Source organism: Desmodus rotundus, chromosome 2 (assembly GCF_022682495.2).
Source record: "Desmodus rotundus isolate HL8 chromosome 2, HLdesRot8A.1, whole genome shotgun sequence".
Classification (NCBI taxonomy): domain Eukaryota; kingdom Metazoa; phylum Chordata; class Mammalia; order Chiroptera; family Phyllostomidae; genus Desmodus; species Desmodus rotundus.
Genome location: NC_071388.1, coordinates 9,747,350 through 9,766,591, shown reverse-complemented (window position 1 = coordinate 9,766,591; position 19,242 = coordinate 9,747,350). Strand labels below are relative to the sequence as shown.

Below are 19,242 nucleotides of genomic sequence, written 5' to 3'. Positions count from 1 at the left end.
CTATAACCACTTACGCCAACCTCTGCCCTCCATGGAGGATCAGTTGTGCAGGGGCAGGGTAGTGGTTCTCCAACGTGATCTGTAGCTGCCCACTGGGTATGCTGGCTCTAGGATTTCTTCAGGTGGTGCAGGCCAAAGTCATCCCCCACCTGTGTTTTGCCCGGGGCCACCTTGCCTGAGCTATAAAGCAATCTGAAATGGCTGCTACTTGTGTTGGGCTTGGAGATTCCCAGGTGAAGCCAAGCTGTAAATGTAGGCTGGCTGCTGCTAGTGCCTGGCCTGGGACTCACTGAGGCCACCTGTTGCTTGTTTGAGAGGATTTAGGCAGTTGTGCAGTTGAGTCAAGACCAGCCATTTATAAGGAAAAGAAGCTTGGGTGGGCCCATAAGCTGGGTGGGATGAAGTCTCTGGGGATCTTCCAGGTGCATCAGTGTTAGCCAGGTTGATGGAGTCTCAGATATGGCACCAGCTTGCTGGCTCTGTGGCTCCATGGGTGGAGGGTTTATGAATGGGATAGTGGTCTCTGCTCACTTTGATGCCAGATATTGCAGTTTCTCCCATATGCCACTGGTGCCTTTCAAGCTACTGGAGCTTATAGAGAGTGAGTCTGAGTAGGCAAGTCCATATGTGGGTTCTTTAAGAGGAACTGCTGGGGCTCCAGAAGTTTCTTCCACCGACTCAATCCCTGCTGGTTTTTACAGCTAGAAATTGTGGGGACTTATCTTCATGCACTGGAATTCTGGACTGGGGGGCCTGGTGTAGAGCTGGGACTCCTCACTCCTGATATTTTTATCCACTACACGTGGGCAAGGGACCAGCTCATTCCGTGTCTGTGCCCCTCCTACCAGTCTGAGTGGATGCAGTTTCTTCAATTCCGTAGTTGTCAGACTTCCGTTCAGCTCGATTTCTGATGGTTTTAAGTGATGGTTTTCTCTGTTTTAGTTGTAATTTTGATGTGGTTGTGCGAAGAGGCAAGACATGTCTTACTACGCTGCCCTCTTGACCTGAAGTCCTCATCTATTTTTTTCCTTTTGTTGATTGTGCTTTTGGTGCCATATCTAAGAAACTGCTGCCAGATTAAAGTCTGACAGGTTTACTCCTATGTTTTCTTCTGAGAATTTTAACTTTAGCTCTTATATTTAGGTTTTTGATCTATTTGAGGTTTTTGTGTTTTGGTTTTTTTGGGGGGTTGTCAAATGATCTTTAAGTGAAATATTTTCCCTTGTAGTTCTTAACTAGGCGGGCATCCCAGGGCACCACTGCTGCCGTCATCTATGATGTCGCGAGGGTGGTGGCCATCAACAGTGCAGCCCACAGCCTGGGCAGTCCCCGGGATCTCTTTAAGGGTTCCAGAGAGTTCTCTAGCTAAAGATTGGTGCCACAGCTGTCAGGCAGTGTTGACAATCTCATCAAAAGTGATAATTCCACTGTGCATAATGTTTTTTTGCTTCTTTCTGTCTCTTGGTGGTTCTTTGAGGGCTGTGATGATCAGGGCAGAGGCAGAAGGCACCACCTCAGTCCGGGTCTATCCGTTCTGAATTGTCAGTTTCACTGTAATCCTCAGGCCCTTCCAATTACTGGTTGCTTTGGCAATGTCATAACCAAACATTTTTAGAGACAGGCCCAGGGGGCTGATCTTGGGGACCAGAGCAGACATGGTGCTGACTTCCCCACCGGTGCACCTCAGGTTTACAACTTTGATTTTGTTGGGATCAAACTTTGGCGACATGGTAGAGGTGGTTGGTGTCAGATGAACCCAGATTCAGGATGAGCAAAGAAAGTTGCAACTAAGCCTCCTCCAAACCAAAGGCTGAAAGTGAGTTAATTTTCACGTATGGTGTGAGATAGGGTTCAGCTTCATTCTTTTGCGTGTGGATATTCAGTTGACCCAGAACCATTTGCTGAAGAGACTATTCTTTCTCCATTGAATGGTCTCAACACTCCTGTTAGAAATCAATTGACCATATATTTATGGGTTTGTTTCTGGACTCTCAATTTTATTCCATTGATCTATTTGTCTATCCTTGTTCCAGTAGCTCTGTTTTGATTACTGTAGCTTTGTAGTAAGTTTTCTTTCTTTCTTTCTTTCTAATTTGAATGTCTTTCCTTTTCTTGCCCAATCGCTCTGTCTAGAACTTCCAGTACAGTGTGGAATAGAAGAGGTGAAAGTGGATATCCTTGTCTTGTTCTTTGTCTTCCAGGGGAAAGCTTTTAGTCTTTCACCACTGAATATTGTGTTAGCTGTGGCTTTTTCATAACACCCTCCGTTATGTTGAGGAAGTTTCCTTCTATTCCTAGTTTGTTGAGTGTTTTTTTTTTTTAATCATGAAAGAGGTCTTTTTTTTTTTTTAATCAAATGCTTTTTCTACATCAGTTGAGATCATGTGTGGTTCCCCTTTCATTCTGTCCATATTACATTGATGGGTTTTCATATGAGAATCACTCTTTCATTCTTGGGATAAATCCCATTTGTTTCTTGGATATAATCCCTTTAATATGATGTTGGATTTGGTTTGACTGTATTTTGTTGAAGATTTTAAACCTTTGTCTATAAAATTATTCCACTAATATTCTGTAGTGTTCTTTTGTTGTGCTTATCTGGCTTTGGTATCAGGATGATGCTGACCGACCTCACAGAACGCATTAACAAGTGTTCCCTCACACTGTGTTCTTTGGAAGGGTTTGAGAAGGCTTGGTGTCAAGTCTTCTGGAAATGTTTAGTAGAATTCAGCATGGAAGCCACCTGGCCCCAGGCTTTTCTTTTAGGGGAGGCTTTTGATGACTGATTCAATCTCATTACTTGTTTTATGTCTCTTCAGCTTGTCCATTTATTCTTGACTCAGTTCACTCACTTTAGATCCAAAAAATACAAATATATTGAAAGTGAAAGAATGGAAAAAGATATTTAATGAAATAGTAACCAAAAGAAAGCTGGCTGGCTACAATAAAATCAGAAAAATAGACTTTGAGTTAAATTTATTGTAAGAGACAAATGAAGACTTCAAATATTGATAAAAGGGCCAGTATGTCAAGACTATATGATCCTTGTAAACATATATACACCTACTAACAGATCTCCAAAATGCATAAAGAAAAAAATTGACCAAATTGAAGAAAGAAATAGACAATTCCTGTTCTACAATAGCAGTTGGAGACTTCAGTAAGTCATTTCCACTAATTAAAAAAATGAAATGATAGGACAACTAGATCAAAAATCAATAGTGAAATAGGACTTGAAGAACACTGTAGAGCAACTAGACGTAATAGACATATACCCAACGCTCAACTCAACAACAGCAGAATACACATTTTTCTCAAGTGCACACGGAATATTCTCCAGTTGGACCATATGTTAAACCACAAAACAAATCTCAATACATGTAAAAATGTTGAAATCACACAAAGTAATCTGTCTGACCACAATGGAATGAAACTAGAAATCAGTTACAGAAGGAAAACTGAACAAATTCACAAATATGTGAAAATCAAACAACACAGACTTAAACAACAGGTGGGTCAAAGAAGAAATCAAAAGGGAAGTTAGAAAGTACTTTGAAACGAATGCAAATAAAAACACGATAAGTCAGTTCTTCAGGTCTTGTGGGCTGTGTGGTGATGGTCACATCACCAGTGTCTCAGCTGTGCTCTGCAGTTCTAGGTCTAGGAGTCTCTTCTAGGAGTCTTTGCTCAGCCATGAGTGAACCTGCATCTGAGCACATCTGGACACGTGTGTTTACACGTGTCTCCCACTCCATGGTCTGGACTTGCTCTCACACATTCTGGGCTTTCTACACTGCAGCTGCCTGGGATCTCCCCTTTCCCACCTGCTCTCCCTCAGCCCTGCCTAGCAGGTGGAGCTCCGAAAGCTATGTGCTGGCCTCTGCCCTCTGCATCCCAGCAGCTGGCTCAGTGCTGGGCCACAGGGTGTTCCACGGTCTGTGTCTGTGTGTGTGATTTTGGGGTGCCCAGCCACCCCAAGAGGACAGTCTGGGTGCTACGCCAGGCAGTGCCCATGGGACTTGCCCTGGAACAAGCTTCTATTGCCCTGCAGGACCTGTGGCGGTCAAACAGTGAATGATGGCATGAAGGAGACATGAGCTTCCAGGTGTCATGGGCAGGAGTCCCCTGAATTTCCCAGAGCTGGTGATAGTAAGGCAGCCAAGGGGTCCGGGTCTCATGGCTGCCCCTCCTACCCCCAGATACATGCAGTTAGCGTGAAGGGCCGGTGAGGGGAGCGGAGTTTTGATTGGTGCTCAGAGGTTGAGAGTGACACTGCTTGGTGCAGGACCGGGGTCAGACAGGGCGCATTCCTGACTGAAGGAGGGGTATGGCCCAGAGCGGGGAAGCATGCTGTGGTGCAGCCAGGGAACCCATGGGTCACAGTCAGGAGAAAAGCTCCGTGAGCATTTCAGGCTTCCAGACCTAGGCTGGGCTGGGCTGGAGGAAGTAGGGTCCGAGCTATACCTGGATGTGGTAGCCCAAGGAAGGTGGGAAGTCAGGGGCTTCCAGGGGCTGATGGGTAGGGAGAATCCTCGGGGCATGTGGCCCTAAGGGGATGTGCCCGTCAGCAGCAGGACTTCTGTGCCAAGATAGGGACGAGGCAGGTGGGGAGGGAGCACATGGAGCGGCGGAGTAGAAATATATTTATCTTATGTATTCAGGTAAGCGTATACTGCCCAACAAGTTTCTAAAGAAACGTACATTCCTTAGTCAATTCCAGTCACTGCATATTCTGTATAAAACGAGGCGTTGTGGGTCGTTTAGGATGTTCTCCGTTTGGGAAAGTGTGTAGGGGTGTGGCACTGTTGCATTAATTTGCCTTCCCTGTTGAGGAAAGCTGCTCACTGAACATCTGAGTGATATCTTTTCCATTTGATTGTTTTTGTTAAATAGTGTTATTTGTATTTCTTCGGGATTTGCAGAAAATCATTACGTATTCCGAATATGAGTTCTCTATCATATATGTGCAACAGTGTGTGGGTAAATGTTCACTCACTGGATGCCTGTGAAGCTAAAACAAAACAAGTCCTGATGTGTGGCGCTTGCCAATCACCGTGGTGTAACTACTCGCCCAATAGCTCCCAGAGTGGTGTTCCTGAACACGGGGCTGGGAAGCAGGGGGCCCCGGCAGCTCTCAGGGGCTGGGCCAGTCGGCTTCAGCACAGCACCGGGGGTAGGTACACCACAAACCTCTCATCCAAGTCTGGGGCTGGTGTTTTTCATCCTCTTGACTATATTCTTTTAAAAAGTCAATGTTATTTAGGTGAGATTTACGTACTGTGAAATGTGCCTGTTCTCACTCTAGGCCCTGTTTGTTATGATCAGACTTCAACATTTTATTGATTCTGATGGGTGTTGGGGTCCTCAGCACCCCCGAGTTTCGGTGACTCTGTACAACTCCGTGGACTCAGTGTGCAGAGCTAAATCACCGCAGGGAAAAGCCATGTGGGGACAAGTCAGGGATACCAGGCGCAGCCAGTGTTCAGAGCCTGTCTTCGTGGGTCATGCAGGATGAGCTTCACTGCTCAGCCAGGAGTGTGAGACGTCCCCCGGGGAGCTTGTCAGAGACCAGAGCCCAGGGTTCTTACTGGGGCTGGTCATGTGGCACCTCTGTCCCGCATGTCCCCAAAACTCCAGACTCCTAGAGGGAGAGCAGGTGTCAGCACGGCCATCGTGTCTGCGCAGACGGTTTAGGCCCAGAGTGGCACTCCCATTACACAGACTGAGAGCCCTCCGGAAGTCCACGTTCCCAGGTGCCGGCCCGGGGCCAGCATTGTGAGAAGGCCTAGAGATGGCCGCCCCAGGCCTGCTGTGTTAACTTCTTCCTCAACAGGCTTTTCTGGAGTGGGGACTCTGAAGAGAGTCTGGGTCACCCCTGAATGGTGGCCCTTCCCAGGGCAGGCGCTGCTGTCAGATTATTCAGTCTTTGTGTCCAGAAGGTGGGTCCATCTCTTGGCATACTTGTGGCCAGAGTGATGGGGAACTTCCTGGCCCCCACTGAAGGGGCAGGAACATGGTGGCCCTGAGGAACCATCTGGGACCAGCCTTACCTGGGATATATCAGGTAAGGGTCATTGTTAAAGAACAGAAATGACTGCTGGTTAAAGGCATCAGGAAAGGAATTTATTGGATGGGAGGGACAGCACACAGGATGGGGGCTGGGGTGGGGGAGGATGAAGACACCAGCAAAGGATGCAGTGGACATGCTAGGGCCACATGGGGGGCAAGGGGCAGCAAGGAGGGACCAGCTTCTCTCCCTTCACTCCATTCAAGGCTCCAAGGCCTGGGAGAGTACAGCTGGCCTCACTGGGGTCACTGCCAGCCTGGGCTGGGTGGCAGGGCACATGGATTTGGAGAAAGTCTCTACTTGGAGAAATGGGTAAGCTTTTCCCAGAGGGAGAAATGCACAGTGGCGGCCAGGTGACCACAAATACCCAGGGCAGGGACCCAGAAGGGGACTTGACAGCTGTCTGGGCTCTTAGTAAAGAATCCTGGGGGTGCACATGGCAGTGACCTGTTGAGTTTTGGGGTGCCTGTAAGAAGATCACTTAGCAGCAGGACTTTAGGGCTGAGGTGGGGACGCAGCAGGCTGGGCGGGAGCACACAGGGCGGCAGATGACGGACACACAGGAGGCTGGGCGGCAGCAGCTGGGCTGGCAGCAGGAGGAGGTGGGGGCACAGCAGGAGGAGATGGGCACACTGCAGGCAGGTCTGCACACAGGGCGGCAGATGACAGACAGGCAGGAGGAGGGTTTACAGCAGGATGAGGGGCAGGGTGTGGGCTGGCAGCATGAGGGGGCTGAGCAGGGGGCGGCCCCAGAGCAGATGGGCACACAGCACACGGGCTTGCAGCAGACAGGTGTGCAGCAGAGGGGTGTACAGCAGGCCTGCTGGCAGGGGGAGGAGGTGCAGCAGGAGGGCTGGCAGCTAGATAGCTGGCAGCATAAGGGTGTGCAGGAGCTGGTGCAGGCTGATTGGCAGGGGCTGGGCCCACAGGTTGCCTGGCAGCAGGGGCTGGACACACAGCTCACTGGGGCACAGATGAGGATCTGGCAGGGGGCTGGGGCACAGCAGCTGGGGGTGCAGCAGCTGGGGACACAGCAGGTAGGGGTGCAGCAGGTGGGGGAACAGCACGTGGGGATGCAGCAGGTGGGGGCACAGCAGATGGGGGCACAGCAACTGGGGGCGCAGCAGCTCTCTGGACAGTCGTCCACCTGCCAGGAGTTGGTGCCAGAGTCACTCGAACCAGGCAGGCAGGCACGGCCGCTGTAGCTCAGGTCACTGGAGCAGACAGACAGGGTGGAGGCGGCCATGGTGGGGTGGTGGGGCTGGAGGTGAGCTGGGAGGAGGTGTGAGTGTGTGTGAGTGTGTGAGTGTGTGAGGTGCCTGGGCTGTTGGTTTTTATACCCTGTGTGGCTTGTGTTTCCCCACAGGATGCTCATTCAACTTCCTTGTTCCTGTTTGGGCCTCAGAGGGCTCTCATTAGTGCCAGTGTTGTGTTTTGGTTCTGTGAGATGTTGCTCAGCTGTGAAGCTCTTGTATGTTGTGTAGTCTGTTGATTCGTGCATCCTAAGCTGCCTTCAGTTCATAATGCTGAGGTAGAAAGTCATGTTTTTCTGCAAGTAGTGAGTCCCGGGGTCTGAGTTGGTGTCACAAGAGAACCATTGCTCCAAACCCAACAGCCCTTTTGTTGACACCTGGGATGGGTCCTGTGAACACCTGGGGACTCTGTTCGTTGGGGTGCCACGGCTTCCCAAGTGCCTGGCTGGAGAAGCCTGGGCCAAGGAGGGCACGAGGCTGGAACATTTCTCACTGTGGTTCCCCAGCACACCCTCTGGTGCAGGGGCTCCCCTGGTGCAGATGGCGAGCAGGGGCAGTGGCACCTCCATGTCCCTGGGTGAGCAGGGCACACCCCGCTGACCCACCTGACCGCTCAGCGAGGCATAGACGCTGTGCCTGTCCACAGCCTTCCCACGCTGTCTGCATTTGTCCGACACTGAAAGCTGCGCGTGTAACCCAGAGGTCCCTGTCCACCTCCCTGCCGAAAGCACAGCCACCACCACAAGGCTTCTGCACGGAAAATGAGGCTTGCTTGTATTTCCTGTTTTCTTCTTGATTGTTAACAGAAAAGTAAAATGCAAAACAGCATTAACAGTAAGGCTGAGTGAGGTAAATGGAGCTGAAGTGTCCCGAGGTCTTCGAATTGTTGAAAGTGATAAGAGTGCCGTGTGTCCCCGAGTCACCGAGAGTGCGCGCCGTAGTCCCTACGCCCCACGGAAAAGTTAGTGTGTGCAGTGGGTCATTAATCACGACTAGAAAAGGGAGATGAATCCTAAAAATATGTGATTAACCCAAAGTGGTGAGGAAATAATTAGAAAGAACATTCCGGGACAAATAGAAAACACATAACCGGAGAATAGATATAATATTGCAGGTGTGTGTGATGCTCACAGAAGGTTGGAAGTAAAAACATTGACAAGAAATACGTCATGCAAACACCAACTTTGAAAGGCTGGCGGGGCTTGTTACTACCGGGTAAAGTAGATCTTAAAGCAAGCAGCGTTATTTGAGATAAAGACATTTCATAAAGCAAAAAGGGTCAACCCAACCAGGAAGCTATAAGAATTCCATATGTGTACATACCTAATTACATAGCCTAAAACAGAGAAATCAAAAATGGACAGGACGAGAAGTAGAAATAGGGAAAGATAACATCAGAGTTGGGGACATTAATACACCTCTCTCAATAACTGAAGGGATAACTGAAGGGAAAGGGGACAAAAATAATCTCAGTGTGGGAGGGGCTTTTCTAAGTTTGGAGTAAAACCCAAGCGTCCTGCGTGTTGTGGGGCCCGTGCCCCCCGAGAGTGGTCAGGACCCGTGACCTGTTTTCGGCACCAACAACACAGAGAAGGCGATGGGGTGTGTGTGTTTACGTTATGTACGTGTGCTCGTAGCCCTGGTCTTGCGAGGAGACTCCGTCCTGTGCTGGCTGTGAGGAGCCAGCTGTCCCATGTGAGCTGCCCATGGAGGGGGCCACGTGGTAAGAAATGAGAGTGGCCCTCAGTCAGACCACCTGTGAGGAGCTGAATTCTGATGAGAACCACGTGAGCTGAAGCGACTCCTTCCCGAGTCGAGCCTCCAGATGAGACCCCATGGTGCGAACCCAGAGTGAACTCAGTATACAGCTCGACCCTCAGAGACTGTGAGTGACACATGCATTTTTTTAAGCCACCAAGCTTGTAGTGACTCGTTACACAGCTACAGAAAACACGCACACCATGCATGGAATCCAGTGTGGAATCCTCCGCAGTTATCAACGAGAAAAGAGAAATCTTCATGTACTCATAGGAGAGGAGCTCCATGTTAAGATTAAAAAAGAAAACCATAGTGGGGAAAATCAGATACAAATTGTATTGTTAAAATGTGTACACAAAGACATTATCTACACGCATATAGTATATGTATCTATGCCTAGACAGGTAGCTCCTCGTTATTCAGGGACTCCTCGTTTGTGCACTCCCGCCTCACTGCGATTCGTTTGTAAAACCATCAAGCCTCGCAGCGCCTGTCTCGCACTACTACGGCCTTGTGCAGGGGCAGCCCACGCTCTGCGTCCCCCTCGGGTTGCACAGCACAGTCCCAGCTGAGGTCGCACAGGGAGTGCGGCCTTTTGTTTCAGCTCGCGGTCTGTAAACGGGTCCTTCCCAGGGTCTCTTCCGCACTGTGTTTTTCACATTTAGGGGCTTTACACTTGTGACTTTGCTGGCGAGAATGGCCCAAAGCATGGAGCTGAAGGGCTGCCTGGTGCTGTGAGTGCAGGAAGGCTGCAGCGTGCCTCACAGAGAAAATAGACATCAGGTAACCCATTCGGGCGAGAGTTACAGTGCAGGTGGCTATATCACGATGTTAAATAAGATGCTCATTAAATACATATATTTCATAAAACACCTTTAAACAGAAACACACATCAAACAAGGCTCCGTATTGGTCAGTTATGAACATACGGTGCCCAGAGGCTCACAGGGACCCTACCTTGCATTTCCCCGGGACCATGGTATCTGCTAATTCAGTTTGCGGTAACTTTATAGAACGTAATTACTGCGAATGAGAATGGACTGAGTGTAAGTGTGTGTGTTTGCGCAGAGACACATGCACACAGATGGAGGGAGAGAGACAGAGACAGAGAAAATAAAGGGGTGAAGACACTGTTTCCTGAGCAGGGTGCGGGCGCTGGCAGACAGTGGGGGAGGCACTCTCCTCGGTCACATTTGGCATCTTTTTGTTATGTGCAGTGGCCCTCGACTACGGAGTGACCCTGCGGGTTGTCCGGGTAGGCGGGCTGTGTATCCAGCCAGCAGAGGGCTGGGGAGAGGCTGTTGGGGGCTGCCTTGAAGGAGCAGCCAGGCATGCCTGCAGAGAAGGCCACCTGAGAGGGAGACGAGAGCTGTGACCCCGTCCGCGGTCCAGCCCAGGTACTCTGCATGGATCACATCTGGGGACCAGGCACCCAGGAAGCTGCCACTTTTCTGCATAGAAGGGAGCCACATGATTCGCCCTAGAATGCAGAGTCCTGTGGTCTTCCAAGCTCCAGGACAGGTGGAAAGTGGACACACAGACAGCTGGCCACAGAGAGAAACTCTGGTGATGAGAAATCCTCCTGAGCTCCAACCAAGAGGTCCGGGTCCTGTTGTGCCCATGTGGCCCTGGGAAGTCACCAAACGCCCCTGGCTCGAGGTTCCTCCCACATATGGTGGTAACAGTTCTGCACCCCCATGGGCTGAGGTGTTGAACTACAGGGAAACCTTCCCAATGCTGGCTGCCTGCAAGGTGAGCCAGGCACTGAGGCTGTCCAGGCCTCTGAAGGGATGATGCCCCGCACATCCAGGATGGCTTGAGGCGGGACCCCAACCCCACTCCACATGCACCCTCCCCTGCTCTGAGGACCCAAGCTGAGACCTGCCCACCCTCTCCTATTCCCATGGGGACACAATGGGACAGGCTCCTGAGCTAGACAATCTAGGTTTACAAGCTGGACAACATCCCAGGCAAACATCTCTGACGCCTCTGGGAGGCGGAAATGGCAGCTGTAGGTCTTGGGACACCCAGCCAAGAAGGTATAAAAGCCAATAGCCCGGGTACCACACACATTCACATACACACTCACACACTCACACCTCCCAGCTCACCTCCAGCCCCACCACCCCACCATGGCCACCTCTACTCTGTCTGTCTGCTCTGGCGACCTGAGCTACAGCAGCCGCGCCTGCCTGCCCGGTTCCAGTGACTCTTGCACCAACTCCTGGCAGGTGGACGACTGTCCAGAGAGCTGTTGTGAGCCCTCCTGCTGCGCCCCCAGCTGCTATGTCCCCAGCTGCTGCCAGTCCACCTGCTGCGCCCCCAGCTGCTGTGTCCTCAGCTGCTGCCAGCCCACCTGCTGTGTCCCCAGCTGCTGCCAGCCCACCTGCTGTGCCCCCAGCTGCTGCCAGCCCACCTGCTGTGCCCCCAGCTGCTGTGCCCTGGTCCCTGCCCAGACCCTCATCTGCACCCCTGTGACCTGTGTGTCCAGCCCCTGCCAGTCAGCCTGCACCAGCTCCTGTACACCCTCGTGCTGCCAGCCCTCCTGCTGTACCTCCTGCTGCACCTCCTCCCCCTGCCAGCAGGCCTGCTGTGTACCTCTCTGCTGCAAGCCCATCTGCTGCACACCTGTCTGCTGCAAGCCCGTGTGTTCTGTGCCCATTTGCTCTGGGGCCACCCCCTGCTCAGCCCCCTCATGCTGCCAGCCCACCCCCTGCCCCTCATCCTGCTGCAGACCCTCCTCCTCTGTGTCCCTCATCTGCCGCCCTGTGTGCAGACCCACCTGCTGTGCACCCGTCTCCTCCTGCTGTGCCCCCTCCTGCTGCCAGCCCAGCTGCTGCCGCCCAACCTCCTGCATGTCCCTCATCTGCCGCCCTGCGTGCTCCCGCCCCGCCTGCTGTGTCCCCACCTCAGCCCAGAAGTCCTGTTGCTGACCAGGCACGCCCTCCCAGGGCCAGCTGGGTTCACGTCTCACCTTGTGACTGTGGTCCTCCCAGCCACCCCTCAGCCCAGTCCTGACCCATGTTATATGGCTGACCCCACCCAGGATGGGGTCCCCCAGGTCCCCACTGTCCTCACCTGACCTCTGCTCCCAGGAACCCCTGACCTTGCTGCTTCCCCAGCCTCTGGCTTCCCAGGAGGCACCTCCCCCTGCCCCAGGGTCAACTGTTCTTCATTCCATGTTTCTCTGTCAAGTCACTTGACCTCCGCTCTCATCTTGTCAGCATCTCCTCGGGCACCCCAATAAACTCACTTCACCACCTGATCGCTTTCTTCATCTGATTTCACGGGGGGGGGGGGGCCGGGGGGGGCGGGGGGGGGACAGGTGGTCTTCACCAGACATTGGTCTCCAGCCCCAAATATTTCTGGGAATGAGCAGCTGAGGGATCACAAAGCTCAGTGGCCTAACTGCTCTGGTCAATGTGACTGGGTAGGACTCTTGCCCTTGCTGAGGAAGGTCAGTGCCTGCTGGGCCCGTACCTGCTGGGGCCGTGCCTGGCCTTCCCTGGGGCTGGTCACCTGCAGACACATCATGGTCTAGGGGTTCTCAGTCCCCTGGGACCGTTTCCTCCCACTGTCCCATCTGGGCAAACCCACCCCCAGAGTTGCTCATCAGGAAGCTGGCATGGGGGCTGCACACAGCACAGCCTCTGTGGGCCTGGAGCCCTCCGTCATCCACCCGCAGGCCTACACCATTAGCAGAGGCCTGGTGGAGTGAGGGCGGAGGGGCTGCTCCCAGCTTGCAGGAGTAAACAGCAAGTGTAGAAATAAAACGTGGAGGAGCAGGTGGCAGGACCTGCAGGGTCCTGTGTCTGTGTGCCCTTAGGGCCCTCCTCTGGCAGCTCTGGGCACAGGCTGGGAGTGTGAGGGACACCAAGTTGTGATGCAACACCTCCCCCATGAGCTGAGCGTCCTTGCCAGACCTCAGTGTGCCAAAGAGCCATGGACAACAGCCTCTTCTGATGTCAGGATGACATTAGCCCCATGCAAGGGCACGTGTTGACAAAGGTGCAAGCACCCCAGCGAGATCACTCACTAGGGGCAGTGGCCAGAACTGCTGCAGGAAGTGGACCTCTGTCCCCGAGCTCTAAAGGATCAGACAATGTTCAGCCCACCATGTGGACAAGGTGCTGCTTGTGAGCTCCTCACTCCTCCTGTGGCCAGCGTCCATGGCCAGGACCCAGAGAGGGAGCCCCTGCTCTCCTCAGAGGGTCTCAGCCTCCTTCCCTGAAATGCTGGCCACCTCCCACCCCCGCACATGCCCCACCTGCCGCATATTCCTCTCCCAAACTTCCTTCTTCTCCCGCTGACCACTTCCGCTTAAAATCGGCTTTGTTGCGATACAACTTTCATGTAATCAAATGCACCCGATTATACAATTTGATGAGTTTTTTAAAAGGCCGCCATCCTGTCGCCTTCACCTTTGTCAAGATGTAGAACATTTCCTTCTGGCCACAGGTTCCTTGCCTCCCTGCCCAGTGTCCACCCCTGCCCCGCGGTCTCATTAAAAACAGCCGTGTGAAGGAGCCGTACAGCCTGTTCTCTCCGTGTCTGGCTCACTTAGCCATCCCCGCTGTTGTGTGGATCAGCAGTTAACTCCTTTCAGTGGCGGAGTCCTGCTGTATGGAAAGGCTGCACTGCACTTTATCCCTTCCCCTGTGAAGTGTGTGTGGGTGGTCTTCAGGTTTCCATGATTCTGAATGAAGCCCCTGTAAACACCTGCCCTCAGTGCGTTTTCGTTTCATGTGGGCGAATACCTGGGGCGGCGTTGCCGGTCACAGGGTGGGTGTAGTTGGGTAGAGAGGTGCTTACTTCCCTGATGACGGATGATGGTGAGTATCTCACGTGCTTGTTTGCCATTTGGGTGTCTTCCTCGGGGCAGTGTCTGTCCCCGACTCCGCCCGATTTCACAGGACCTGCTGGCTCGTCCTTATCATTAAGTTGCAAGTGTTCGTTATGTAGCTTGGGTACCACTTGTGTGCCAAGTATAGAAGTGGAAAATCTCTCCGTGACAAGCCTTTTTCTCTTCTTAACAGTGTTTTTTAAAGAGCTGACATTTAAAATTTTGATTAAATTCAATTGATTCCTTTTTCTTTAATGTTTCTAAGAAATCTTTGTCTAAACCCAAGGTCACACAGATTTTGTCTGATGCTTACTTCTAAATATCTTATGGTTTTAACATTTATGCTTAGTTCTATGATCCACTTCAAGTTAATTTTGAATGTACTGTGAGTTGTTCCAGCATCATTTGTTAAGATCATCCTTTCTCCATTGAATTACCCTTGCCAAAAAAATCTACTGGTGGTGTATGTGAAGATCTACCTCTGTACTTTCTTACCTATTCTATTCTTCTATGTCTATTATTATGCCAATAATAAATATGTGTATTATTTTACCAATAACACACTGTCTTGATTAATGTAGCTTTAAATTAAGTCCCGAAATCAAGCAATGCAAGTCCTCCAAACCTGGTTTTCTTTTTCCAAATTAGTTGGCTAATCTAGATGCTTTACATTTTCATATAGCTTTTAGAATATATTCTAGAATTAGCCTATTAGTTTCTACAGAAAAGCATGCTGGAATTTTGATTGGAATTGCATTAAGCTTATAGATAAATTTGGGGAGAATTGACATTTTAACGATATGGATGCTTTTAACTTGTAGACGCAATATGTCTCTCCAGTCATTCAGGATTGCTTTTTCCAGCAGTACGTTGTCATTTCCCAGACACAGACCCTGCGCATATGCTGTTCACTTTGCATACTCTTTCACTGGCAATGCTTCAGTGGATGGTATGTTTATTTTCTTTTTATTTAGTGCTACCAGGTAGAAATACTATTGGCTTCTCTATATTGAGCTTGCATCCTGTAACCTTGCTAAACGCACTGGAATTGAATCGCTTTTGATGTACATTCCTTCCTTAGGATTTCCAGCGGTCAAGGCATTTGGGCTCCGTGTCTTTTTTGTGGGAAAGATTTTAACTATGAATTCAAATTCTTCACTTGGCAGAGGTCTATACAGGTTTTCTATTTTATCTGGTATGAGTTTTTATAATTTGTATCTTTCCAGTGAGTGGCCATTTCATCTAAGTTGTTAAATGTATCAGCATAAAGTTTGCTTTCATCCTTTCTAATTCTTATAGTCTATAGGTCTGTGCTCGTAACCCTTCTCTCATTCATGATGTTAGAAATCCGTATCTTTTCTCTTTTTTCTGGACTGATAAGGCTAGAAATGTATCGATTTTATTGATTTTTTCAAAAAAACAAATTTGGTTTATTGATTTCTCTCTCGTCTGTCCATTTTCTATCCAGCAGATTTCTACACTTCTTGATTATTTCCTTTCTTCTACTTATTTTTGGGTTCAACTTGTATTTCTTCCTATAGCTTCTTAAGGTAGAAACTTAGATAATTGATTTAAGTCCTACCTTCTTTTAAAATATATGTCATTAGAGCTTTACATTCCCCAGTGCACTGCATTAGCTGTATCTCACAAAGTTTATTTTCATTTTATTCAAAATATTTCTTAATTTCCATTGCGATTTCTTCTTTGACTCAGGATTATTTTGCAGTGTGTTGTCTAATTTCCTGATATTGGACAATTTTCAGATACCTTTCAGGTAATGATTGCTGATTCAAACAACATTCTCTGTATGATTTCAGTCCTATTAAATATATTGAGACTTGCTTAAGGGCCTAGCATATGATTTATTTTGGTGGATGTTCCATATGCACTTAAAAATGTAAATTCTACTGTTTGGGGGATGGTATATTGTGTAAACGTCAATTAGTTCAGGTTAGTTTGTAGTGTTTTTCCAGTTTTCTATATACTTATCAATTTCATCAAATTACAAAAATATTTGGCCATTATCTCTTAAAATATCTCTTGCCCTCTCCCTCGCTTTTATTTATTTGTTTTTTTAGGTACTCCATTCGTACTATGTTAGACCACTTAATTGTTTCCCAGATCACCGAGACTCTGTGAAGTTCTTGCATGTTAGTTTTTTCTCACTGCCCTCTGGGTTGGATCATTTCCGTGGCTGTGTCCTCAGGGCCACTGGTCTTTTCTTGAGCAGTGTCTAAACTACTTTTAAGCTCGTCCTTCTAACTTTTTTATTGTTGGTGTTATACTTTTCAGCTTTCGGGGTTCCATTTTGTTTTCTTTTGAATCGTCCATTTCTCTCCTCATTATGTTCGTGGTTTCCTTTAAATTCCTGGACATATCTGTACTGGCCGTTTTAACTACCTTGTCTGCGACTTCTATCAACACTGTCTGTGGGTTTGTTTCTATAAACTGTTGTATCTCTCGGTTGTGGGTGACATTTTCCTCTTTTGCGTGTGTCTACAAATATTTTCTTGAATGCTGGACTTCAATAAAATAAAACCACTAATCTGTTGAATGTTGTACTTTGTTTCCTTTTTTTAAAGGGTGCTGAACTTTGTTCTGTCTGGCAGTTACTAACTGCGGATCAGCTGTTGCTCTCGATGCTGATGTTTCCATGCTTGTCTTCAAGTTTTGTCAGGACAGATTAGAGAAGCTTTTCTCTTGGACAGGTTTAGCACTGCTGTTAAGATGTGACTCTTCTGGGATCTGCACTGGATGCCTCTGGTGTCCAGCGAGGCCCTCACTCTGGTCTTTTGGACTCCAATGTCTCTTGCTCTTGTGTACGCTCTGGTAATTGTTCCCTGTAACAGCTCTGTGATCGTTCTGTCCAGCTGCAGGGGGTTCTGAGCTCTGAATGATGGAGTAGGATGCAGCAGTGGACTCACGGGAGGTTTTCTCTGTATATTTCTCCCCTCTCCTGTGTCTGCCCCATAGATTTCCAGCTGCCTCTTTCTCCATGAACTCTGATTCCTACCTCTTTAGCTCAGCAAAACTCCCCTGCTGTTTATGATCCCTCCGTGTGCTGTGGCCTGGTAACTCTCTCAGCCAGCAAGCCGGGGCAATTACACAAGTCTCCATACATTTAACAGGCTTGAAATCCCAGAGAGAATGCTGTTCTGACCACGACAGAATCAGAAATCATTCACAGAAAGTTATCCAGAAAAGTGTCCAGTGTTAGGAAGTTGAATGGAAGGGCTTGCCTCCTTTGTTTGCCTCCCCGAAGGGGCCCCAGTACTGACTCTCAGTTGTCCAGTGCCTGCAACCTGACTTTTTATACCTTTCGTCCCATTTCCTAATCACGTAGGGTGGGCGGACGAGTCAGGTCCGCCATGGCTCAAAGTAACGCCTGACTCCTTGTCTTCAAGAAGTCTGTTTCTCTCCCATCCAATCCCTTGCTTCCCTCTTTGGCTCCACAAGTTCTTTCCTGACTCTGAAGCTGCGTGGGCCTGCTTCCACTCTGGGAAATGCTCCAGCTAAACTGAAGCTCGACCTGAGACACTCCTCCTTCCCCAAGGGCTGCCCTGTGCCGCCCACATTCTCCCAGGGTGGATGGGTCCTGGAGACCCTAACACTGGGTCTTGTGGAGACACGAGGAATCTCAACCTAGCTTTTTGGGGGCTCTGGGCTCCATGAGAGATGTCACCAATTCCCATTCCACCCAAGGCTCAGTGGTGTCCTGTTCACACCGACCCCATGGTAACTGTGTCTGGGGAAGGTACAGAATCAAACCAAGAAAAAGAACTATTCAGTGAGTAATAGTACAGAAGGGTGAAGGATCAACCCATAATGGCCCCAAATGGTCAAAGAGCTGTGAAATCTGTCCCTGGGAAACTGGGAGCCACAGGAAGCCACACGTGGTCCTGCTGGATGGCAGAGTGTGACGTACGGAAGGCAAAGGTAGATGGGCAGTCAACCTGAGAAATGGAGATAAAGACACGTGGCCATGAATGCAATGCCCAGTTCAGGGGTGTTTATTGGTCACTTTGCTCAAGTGCATCCAGACCAGGCTCAGGGTCAGAGACTGATGGGGGCTGAGCTGGTCCTCATGGGGCGGGACATATGGAGGGACCACTGCCGTGAGGACTGCCGAGGCTCCCCTCGAGGGCTATAGCATTGAGTATGATCATTTGGTTCTTCTACATCATCCTGCTCAGAAATGTCTAAGTGCTGGACCACTGCAGAACATGGCAGTCGGCTTCCAAGTGGGACTTGACCTTGACCCGGGTGAGGGCAGCCTCCTGGCATGGCTCAGGGCCAGACTGAGGGATGGCTGGGAGACCCATAGTCGCAGGGGTGGGGCCTGAGCCTGGCTGCCCTGGGGAGATGTGACCAGTCAGCAGCAGGACTTCAGGGCCAAGGCAGGGACACAGCAGGCTGGGCGGGAGCACACAGGGCGGCAGATGAGGGACATGCAGGAGGCTGGGCGGCAGCAGCTGGGCTGGCAGCAGGAAGGGGCACAGCAGGAGGAGATAGGCACGCAGCAGGAGGGTCTGCACACAGGGCGGCAGATGAGGGACACAGAGGAGGAGGGTCTGCAGCTTGATGAGGGGCAGGGGGTGGGCTGGCAGCATGAGTGGGCTGGGCAGGGGGCGGCCCCAGAGCAGACAGGCACACAGCACACAGGCTTGCAACAGATGGGTGTGCAGCAGACAGGTGTGCAGCAGAGGGGTGTACAGCAGGCCTGCTGACAGGGGGAAGAGGTGCAGCAGGAGGGCTGGCAGCTAGACTGCTGGCAGCACAAGGGTGTGCAGGAGCTGGTGCAGGCTGATTGGCAGGGGCTGGGCCCACAGGTCGCCTGGCAGCAGAGGCTGGATGTGCAGCTCACTGGAGTACAGATGAGGGTCTGGATGGGGATGAGGGTACAGCAGCTGGGGGTGGACTGGCAGCAGCTGGGGGCACAGCAGGTGGACTGGCAGCAGCTGGGAGCACAGCAGGAGGGCTCACAGCAGCTCTCTGGACAGTCGTCCACCTGCCAGGAGGAGTCAGTGCAAGAGTCACTGGAACCGGGCAGGCAGGCGTGGCCACTGTAGCTCAGGTCGCTGGAGCAGATGGACAGGGTGGAGGCGGCCATGGTGGGGTGGTGGGGCTGGAGGTGAGCCGGGAGGAGTGTGTGTGTGTGTGTGTGTATGTGTGTGTGAAGGTGAGTGAGTGTGTGAGATGCTGGGGCTGTCCAGCTTTTATACCCTCCTTGGTTGAGTGTGTTGTCCCAGCAGCAGGCTCACACACCTCTTCCTTGTTGCTGGTGAGGGCAGGCCCTGGAGAAGAACCAGCAGGTGTTTTGG

General features: G+C 50.6%; 3 protein-coding genes and 1 pseudogene across 3 annotated transcripts; 1 reads left to right on the top strand and 3 right to left on the bottom strand.

The window, feature by feature from the left end:
• Nucleotides 1–1,231: 1,231 nt before the first annotated feature.
• LOC112306356 (large ribosomal subunit protein uL11-like) lies at nt 1,232–1,729 on the bottom strand (annotated as a pseudogene).
• Nucleotides 1,730–6,548: 4,819 nt separating this feature from the next.
• Nucleotides 6,549–7,313, bottom strand: LOC112306328 (keratin-associated protein 10-3-like). Its single transcript, XM_024562220.2, has one exon. The coding sequence runs from the start codon at nt 7,311–7,313 to the stop codon at nt 6,549–6,551; it is 765 nt and encodes a 254-aa protein (XP_024417988.2).
• A 3,897-nt stretch (nt 7,314–11,210) lies between these two features.
• LOC112306318 (keratin-associated protein 10-7-like) lies at nt 11,211–12,011 on the top strand. The gene is made up of 2 exons (XM_053917686.1): nt 11,211–11,514; nt 11,584–12,011. The coding sequence occupies exons 1-2, from the start codon at nt 11,211–11,213 to the stop codon at nt 12,009–12,011; spliced, it is 732 nt and encodes a 243-aa protein (XP_053773661.1).
• Nucleotides 12,012–18,293: 6,282 nt separating this feature from the next.
• Nucleotides 18,294–19,031, bottom strand: LOC112308933 (keratin-associated protein 10-3-like). Its single transcript, XM_053919152.1, has one exon. It carries the CDS (start codon nt 19,029–19,031, stop codon nt 18,294–18,296), a length of 738 nt encoding a protein of 245 aa, XP_053775127.1.
• Between the last annotated feature and the right edge of the window lie 211 nt (nt 19,032–19,242).